The sequence below is a fragment of the Amphiura filiformis genome, chromosome 4 (assembly GCF_039555335.1).
Source record: "Amphiura filiformis chromosome 4, Afil_fr2py, whole genome shotgun sequence".
NCBI lineage: Eukaryota > Metazoa > Echinodermata > Ophiuroidea > Amphilepidida > Amphiuridae > Amphiura > Amphiura filiformis.
In genome coordinates, this window is record NC_092631.1 from 64479786 (window position 1) to 64489462 (window position 9677).

At 34.5% G+C, this 9677-nt stretch overlaps 1 protein-coding gene across 1 annotated transcript in view; it reads right to left on the minus strand.

The window, feature by feature from the left end:
• Window positions 1-959: 959 nt before the first annotated feature.
• LOC140151199 (urea transporter 2-like) overlaps window positions 960-9677 on the minus strand; it is a 28319-nt gene continuing 19601 nt past the window's right edge. Inside the window, exons 4-5 of the mRNA XM_072173454.1 lie at window positions 6954-7088; window positions 960-4056 (exon numbers count right to left, since the gene is read on the minus strand). Coding sequence (XP_072029555.1) covers window positions 3830-4056; window positions 6954-7088 — 362 coding nt within the window. The 3' untranslated portion in view covers window positions 960-3829. The remainder of the gene's footprint in view (window positions 4057-6953; window positions 7089-9677) is intronic.

Sequence of the window (9677 nt, forward strand, 5' to 3'; positions counted from 1 at the left end):
AGTGAATGCTGGTCGTGCTGCTTATGGTCTCCTGAAACTTCGTTCAAATAGGTAGGTTTGAGTCAATCAGGTTGCACCAAACTCGAGATTCGTTTGATAAGTTATGCATAGACATCGTTGAGACATAACGGATGGATATTGATGCGTTCATTTGCTAGATTTAACAACGTCATTGGGATTGACATTCTAGCGATACTGTACTGTACTGTTCTACGTGCACTGTACATGTATATCACCAATGTGTGTACCGCGATGTTCAGTTTTGGGCATACGCACAATAGCTTACAATGTAGACGAGATGCATTGAAGTATCGGCATGCTGTATACCGTATCGAGTGTGTGAATTTATTAGCGTTGATGCATTGTATTTTAGCATTGTATCGTAATGCATGCGAGAGAGAAAGGCTTACTAGATTTTAATTTTTTACTCGGATACATTGCCCGGATACATAGCGGGTTGAACTGATAAAAAAAAAAAACCAAAATACTTTATGCATGAAATTGTATTTTTGAATAATCTCACAGTTGATCAAGATCTAATGACTTCAAATCTATCATGAATTATGTTTCAGTATAAATTTTTTTTTTTTAAAAGAAAGAAAGAAAGTCCCAATCATAATTAAATCCAATACAACCATTGATTAAGCAGTTATATTTCTTAAACAATCCTTAGATAAAATAGAACATATAAATCATTATCTGTTTAGAGTTATTAAGCAAATATTGATTAAAAGACCTTAAACAACCTAGTTGGTTAAGCACTTAAACTTGAAGCTGGTTAAAGTGCTATATGCATTTATTGGTTAGAAGTTTTAACCAACTATTGATTTGAGCCTTAAACAACAAGAAAATTAAGGGCCCTTAACCAATATTTCGACGAGAGGACCACGTAACTAACACGAGTTTAAGATTGATTAAGATTGTTTAAGACTTTTTTAATTGGCGAAATAAGAGTGTATAAAATTGGAAATTAAGATATCGGCCTTTAAAAATACTATTGACAATATTGAGGGTAGGAATTACCTGATGCCAGTTATATTCCGGTCTGAAACTATCAGACAATATTTTAAACAAACCCAAATTGTGAAAAAATCACCCCGGGCAGATTGTTGGCTATTTCTCAATTTACGATCCTGCCCAAACTGTCTACTTTCGATATACCACGTCATATATGAGGTTATCTATTCACAAACTGCAAATGTGCCGACCAAAAACATACGAATTCACCAACGAATGATCATTTCAAGAATGTTACGTCAGTGACACTTCAACCAGTGGTGTGCCAGTAGAAATGTTTCAGATTGACATAAGGACAAAATGGGCAATATCAATCAATGGACCAAAATTAGGTCAATTTTGGACAAAAACGAGTAAAATGGAAAAAGCACATCGCAGTTCTCGGCAAATTTGGTTATGGTTATGGACTGTCTGTATACAGGACCCGGGACCGTCGTGATACCGACGACCTACAGGATTTCGGTCCCTCGGCTTTGTCACTGATGCCAACTGACACAAAAACATATATATTTTGTATAATGCAATGTCTGGAAATTGGATTAAACTGGATCAGATTGCATGAAATTTTAACCATACATAATTTTATAAAGGTTACTGTTTTCTTCAGTTCACTAATAACTATTTACAAAAATACAAAGAATATTTCAGATGAAGACGATTGTCTGTTACCTGTGTTGACTTCATTCGCAGATGGTTACGAGGTAATCAATGCGTAAAAATAGCACAAAGTGATTTTGTATAACTACAACTCCAAGTATTATGCAAAAGTAGGGCCTATTATACATGCAAAAGAGAGGGTTGTTTAAGAAGATCGCGCGCGTAGCTTTAAAAATTTGAATTTCAGCGCATTCTTGTTTTATTCATGTTTCTAAAATTACAAATTGACATTCATTAATTCTCCCCTATAAGCAGTGAACAGAGATGTTTAGGTAGAATCGTCTCAAACTTAAATCCACTTGGCTGAAAAATATCAAGCGTCATATAGCTCGAACATGACGATAAACGGCCAGTGTTAAGTTTCAAAACTAATGTAATATAATCTGATCAATTCACGTGTCTGCTTATTGTCAGAGACATTAGCAAGTTGAATATCCGATGATATCAGCAAACACGAGAATGTTTCAGAACATGTTTACCATGTTTAAAGCATTTGTCAAAAAAGTGCTATTTCGAGAACATTTTGTATGAAAAAAGAATACCCAAGCGGATTGTTTTTGTTTTTATAAATAAACGGTTTCGCATTGTTTTTATAGATAATGTTAGTCTAAAACCGTTTTGAAAGAAAATGTTTTGTAAACAATTGAAATAAATTGAAATTGTATTGAAAATGTTCTTACAAGTTTTATAACCTTTACATACTTATAATTCGATGTATAAATTAAAACCCGTGTATTACATTGTGTAGATATGATGCTGGTCTACATTGTTTTGCTGACAAATAAATAAGGTATGGTCAAATAAAATCTGATGAATATGTGCATTTAATCTTACGATTCTTCTAGTATTTATTTACATATCTTTATTTATACTGAGTAGCCTCATCAGCATTTGTGCTGCTCTCCCTGAGGGCCCTGTGACAGTTTTTATCTGAAGCTCTTTTTGCATGATTTGCATAGTTTGCATTTACTTGCGTTTTCACAATGCATGGCTGAAATAGCTATATTTGTAGGTTTTTAAAATTCCCTGTATCTGTATGTACATTAATGCTGCAATCGCCGGTGTAATTTACATCACATACATGACATGAATGCTATGTAAGCGATTCTTTCCTTAAAGTTATATTGAATTAGTTCTGTACACGTGCGTTGAATGTGTTATGCTGCAGTGTACCAACACATCAAATGTATTTGCAAAGGCCGGCCAAATTGTCTGATTAATAGTGATGACTATTGAATGCAACGGCCGATTCTCTTGTACGTGCTTCACGACCTTCGTAACATAGCGACCGGTTAATTTGAGTAAAAATGAGTACAATTATAAATTCCACATGTAAACCACCATACGCATAAAATTTGATTTCATTACAGAATAATCATTAATGAAGATAACATTTTCCCGCCTCATTGTGTTTATTAATGTCGTATACACATCCCAGATACAAAGGCGTTGCTAAAACAAACGTATACATGTTCATCTCCGTATTCGACGCACTAATTCCACTATGTCCGTTTCAATTAGCTGTGTTATCGTCAACTGCTGCTTTTTTGAGTAATTTGGCCACTTCTTTATTTCATTTTGAGTAGGATCATTCTTATAATTCATTTTATAAAACACAAGTTCAGCCAGGAATTGTAAGTGATCGTAGGTTACCACAGTCATGATAGAGCGGTACGCGATATGAATGTACAAGAAGGGTCAATCCGCTGAGTGCACCAAATCCTCGTAACTTACTAGTTTTAGTAGCTTCTTTCTTTAGTAACCACTCCGCAACTGCCGAGTATCTGACTAAACTAGGATTTTTGGGACTTGCTCATATCAATGTTTTCTCCTCTATCGATTTGCTCGCCAACTTACTCCTCAAAAGATGAAGAGTACGTTGCCGAGTAAATAACAATAGCTGTGACGTAACTTTACTAGTCTAGTAACTTACGCACATTTGGAAGTCACGAAATTCCGCGATACTCGTCAACTTACTCCGCAAAAGATGATGAGTTAGTTGCCGAGTATATAACAACTTACGCCGAGTTGGAAGTCACAAAATGCGAGATACTCGATAACTTACTAGACTAGTAGTAGCTTACTCCGTAGTTACGCGGATTTGGCATGTTTGGTGCACTCAGCGATTATGAAGAAATGTCTGCGAGCCATAATATCAATTAAGCTGGGTTTTCATCTTGTACTGCATTATCACTGGTAGGTCTGAATTTTTCCAGTGGTCCTCAGGACATGTGATCTGATCCATTGGCACACGAATCAATTGCTTACTGTTACTGGTTACAAGAAGGAACAACCCGGCTGATATGCAGAAAGGAAAGGCTATGACAGGGAGACCATTAAGTGTAGCGGCTAGAGATCCACGAACCACAGCTGCAAATATTGCTGTACACAGAATGAGGAAAAGAAGCAATAATTATTTTAATTTGTGTCCATAAATAGACTAAGTCAGGTAAGTCACGAACTCCGAACTGTTAATCATAATGCTAAGGGTTATTTGGATGATTAACAGCAAGCAATATACCTTATTGGATTCATAAGCCTTCAAAGGAAAAGAGCCATCATATAATGCTCTACATATAAGGCTTTTTATAAAAATATCTCATGTTTACTTATTACGTGGAAACTAGTTTCAATTCACTTGTTATTCACGGTGTTTGTCTTATACAGTAGATGAAAACAAATTATAAGTGAGCTGATGGTAGTATGTGTATTGTAATGAAAATGCATTACTTGTTCTGTCTTTCCATTACGATTCTATCTATCTTCTATTTTATGTTAAATCTAATTTTACCATCTACCACAGCCTTACATATCGTCGACGTCCCTGGGCAGTAACAATCTCCAAACTAATAACTAATAAAAATCAACTTTTTCTTGCCCAACAATTACCAAAATCATGTTAATGAAGTCTCATAAAAAAAAATCAGAAATCATATTCAATATCTTAATAATACGACACAAACTTGCAAAAATGACAGAGTTTACTGTTACAAATCTACGTATTGTAATCAAGTTAAAATTAAAATCTTAAAATTTATTTCAAAATTAATTTTAATAAAAATTATGCAATTTATATCCTATTGTTAGAATAATTTATATACGGTCAACTTATTCAATCTGACATTTTGATGCAGTCATTGTAACGTAAGTTTTATATAATGAGTGTGCCCTTGACTTTCTAACATGTGACTGATGAACATTAAAAACCTTGAAATTCGTTTGGTTATATAATTTATTATAGTGTTTTGTTGTTGTCATTATATTCTTAGCATATTTGGCATTGCGTCTGTTGTAAATAAAACAAAAAATGAAATATATAAGGAAAGCTTAAACATAAGTGGTTCGGATAGAGCTTTTAAATTTTTTCTATTGTATTTGCGTATAACCTTGGGTGCCATCAGCCACACGCCCAGCGTTTTGATGGCATTCACATCTCATGTACCTTAAAATGTATTTGCTTGTCTCTGTATATAATATTTTGTTTTGTGAGAAGAAAACAAATAAAATTGAATTGAATTGAATTACAAAGTGAATATTCTTATATTGACGATTTGTGGATATAAATAACAACTGTAATAAAATAGCATAGCAACAAAAGGGCGTAATGCACTTTCACGTCTGTTGTTAAAGGGTAACTCACACATATTCAGCAGTGGCGTAGATTTCTTTTTGACATGGGGGGATGGGGTTGGAAAAAATCTTGGAAGTATAGTGAATGCACTACTTTTTGGCGACATATAAAGTTCATGGTGCAAATGCGCGTGAAGCGTGCCAAAAAAATTGCTATTTTGAAGCTAAACTGAGGAAATATGGTACAAAAAGCGGAACAAAACGTGAAACGCGCGAAAATTTGCATGGGCTAAAATGGGCAAATATGAGGTCAACTTGATCAAAAACCCATATTCAGGCGTCAACATTGGGGGGGGGGGATGATTGTATGGAGCATCCCCTTGGTAAAATATTGGGGGGATAAATCACCCATCCCCCCGGGATCTACGCCTATGATATTCAGTCTTTGTTACTAGTTACGTAGGGAGTCTAAAAGTACAGAGACAACAAGCAAACAAGTACAAAAATAAAGATGAAAGCTAACAAAATATTGTGTTGCTATTGTGTTGGTCGTATGTGTTGATAGTAAATGTAGATATTCCGAAACTGGGTCTTCGCATAAAACGGATTTGATTTTATTCAAATCAAGAGTAAAGCTCTGCGTGGTTACTGCTTTGACGGCAACACAAGAGAACGAACAAACAATTGTGCAAATACCAAGTTGATATACAAAGTGAAAAGTCTTGTAAGTTATAGACATTATGACCTGTTTTTATCAAATCCATATTTATTAGGGACTCATTCCTCTTGATCGCGTTATATTATGATATAATATTGGATCGATTGAGCCCATATTTATTGCTCGAGCTATGAGTTTTAAAATACAGTAAGCCAAAAAATTAAGGTACCAAATATGTTCACCTCCTGTATATCCCAAACAAAGACAGATATGTCATAATTGGAACCAGCAGCCAATAGCTGCATCCTTTAGCTCGAATTTAAGATCGCATTCGTTGAAATTGTTAATTTAAGAAATAAAGACACGGCGATCCCAAACCCAAGGAAGATAACAATTTAAAAGTTGCAGTTTGCCATATTGATTTGTACACAAGCGTTCGTGAACAAGAGAACTAGCGCAGCGCTTCCATTGATTAGCACATTAAAACTAGCGCCGTACTTTCATTGAATTTTTGTGTCTTCAACACCAATATCAGCAGTAGATGGCTACCTTAGAGTCGAAGAACAATTGAATTTATTGAAAGCTTACCCATCAACGTCAATATCGGCAGTAGGTGGCTACCTTAGCGCCAATGAACATTATTGAAAGCTACTTCATCAACACCAATCAGCCATTGGAAGCTACTTCATCAACACCAATATCAGCAGTAGATGGCTAACACAGCAACAAGCTGTTGATTTTGTTTCTTCATTAGGTTTTTAGATCCCCGTGTCTTTCATTCTCAATAATTTTGACATGTTTGTCTTTATTTAGGATATACAGGGGTTAACATAACTGGTACCTTAATTCTTTGGCTTACTATATAGGTCGAGACGTAGTCAAGTCCAATATTTTAAAACTCATAGCGAGGCCAATAAATATTGGGCGTAAAGCATCCAATTTTATCATTATTATGTGCTGGATCCAATGTTTTCACACACTTTGATGCATCAAAACATAATAATGTGTAGCATTGTGCATTAAAATGTAGTATCTGATAATTGTACGTTACCCGAAAACAGTGCTAACGCATGTGAGCTCCATGTGAGTACCATAAAGAATCCACCCACAGATGCACCGGCCAATACAGAGTTGTAACCCCAACTACCATTGTAAATATCAGCGGGAGGCACTGCTAAGGCTAAACCTGTAGAAAGACAAAGGGATAAAAATTAAATTAAATCAAAAGTACAAAAACATCCAATATTAACTCACGACGTCTAACGAAGGGAATGGAGTAGCGTCCAACGCTCATACAAATCGCCAAACGGCTCCATGTATTGTCGGACCATCTTTTATACGCTCATTGTAGCTTACAAAATTATCCCTATCTCACCAGGGGTAGAGTTGGCCGTCCAGCTTCAGTGGTAGCAGGAGGGTGTTGTTGAGAGTTGGGTACACATTTTAGTAAGATATGTTAATAATGGGCTTGAAATCTCCTTTATGCGGCTAGGTCATTCGTATTCAGAAATATTCTCAGAATCTGCGGCTATATTGTTCGACTATAATGTGGCTCATGACTCAGTCTAATTGGGCAATTGGTCAAAGACCCTAGATACAAATTATACCATTGAGTGATATTATTAATAGGTATGTCACAGTGGCTGCACAATAATTCTGCTACACTGTGCATGCAAGCATAACAGTGAATTGAAAAGGGCGCGCTTCAAAGTTGACCAATTTTAGAAAACATCTATGTCAAAAAATGAATTTCTCAATATGCTTCATTTATCCAAATTGTTTGAATTTTTAATATATGGTGTGTGAAGACTTTCCGAGGCTACCATCGGGTCCGCAAAAATTAAATATTGTTTTGTTTAAGAGCTACTGCCTGTTTTTATGAATTTTTGAAGATCGCTCATAAATCAGTAAATATAGGCCTATTGAAGTAAAGGAACTACCACCATTTAGCTGAAATACTAATCTTTCTTAGCATGTAAATTAATTCCGTCGACAACAAATGAAACACTTCCCTAAAACCAGTTGAAGCAAAACATTAATCAATGTTTTTTTTAGGGAGTAATTTTCCAAACCACAATAGCTCTAAGCCATTGTGTGTGTCCAAGGCCATACTATTTTTGTATACGCGGTACAGTAAAATTGCTGTTCACTTTACCGATTGTCCTCCCTTGTTAATCCAGATGACAAAATGTTAATTTAAAGTCTCATTGCAACTGAATTTTAATTTTTACTTTTCGGACTTGGCTTTGAGTAATGGTGACACATACCATGTTTACAGTAAAATGAAAATTATATTCTAGACACCGTCAAAATGTCAAACTTTTTATTTTTTTGTATTGTTTTTAAATAATTAACTGCAGTTCATTTATTCAACCTCATAACAGGATCATACTTTAAAAATTATGATGAATGAACAGACGTTCATTAAATATTGAAAAAAATCTAAAATTACTCATGCCTAATTTGCATAATAATAGCATAAATACATAATTAGCTGTAATTACCTAATTTGCATAATTAATTACTTTTTGTGTATTTTTTGTTATCAATTGAAAGAACGTTGTATACATATGTGTGCAAAAAAAAAACCACACCTTTATATCATGTACGGTTTTCTATTGGCATCAATTTTGCATATTAATTAGCTGAACTTAGTCATTTTTGAGATTTAATTTGTCTGCAGATTGGCCGAAATTGCTAAAATAGTATATTTGGTTAATTTATTATGATTATTCAATGATAGATTTTTTAATTTTGTTTTCTGTAACGAAGTCAGGAAAGATAGGCATTTAACATGTGATATTTAAATTAACGCAGCTATTTCAAGCAAGCGTCCAAATATACCTTCAAAATCTCGAAATGTGCCAATTTTGTCATTACAGCCATTTGTGGCAGGATTTCATTCCATCTACGAGCATCTTTAAATTGACACTACATCACAATGCATTGACCGATTTCAATTCTGTTTATTTTTTATTTTGATGCTTTAATAAAGCTCAATAATGTAGGAACATTAAATAACGTGTTTCTGCTGCGATTATTTTTGAGGTGATATGCCTATTATTAATCGTGTAGGACTCACTGCGATATTGCACAATTATAATAGAATTTGTATCTAGGGTCTTTGATATTGCCCATCTAAGATTAATCGTGTATGGGCCGCATTACACACATCTTGGACGTCACGTGGCACGTTATTGCTTTTACCTTTCATTACATTTTCTACAAATGTAGTGACTCTGGAAAGATTATGGTTTATTTTATAGATTTCAATTGAGAAATCAAAGATTAGACATAGCAGTTAGGTAAAAATAAGAATACATCTATTTTTAACTTGTTATGTAAATGTGTTTTATGCCTGAATCACTATATACACATACTATCATGACTATAAACTATACAATATGTGTTGTGTTTGTTCATTTATTTCGCTAGTTATTTGATGGCTGATTCCCTGTTGAGTTAGTTTTTCAGGTAAGTCTGAACTATAATATGCAACCGCTCTCTCTCTCTCTCTCTCTCTCTCTCATTATATGTTTACCAATTCAGGTTCAGGTAATATTCGTCGTACTGAACATTACTTGAGTAGAGATTTCAAACGGATAATAATGTTTAGGAAGAGAGTGAAATCGACATGAAGCCTGCATCTAGTTTGAATATGCTATAAACCTGTTATTCACGGACATAACAGGATACTCCAGATTATCATTTGATCTTCTAGCACTCTATAATGCGTAGTGCGTGGGATATATCGGAATTTACATAATGTAGTGTC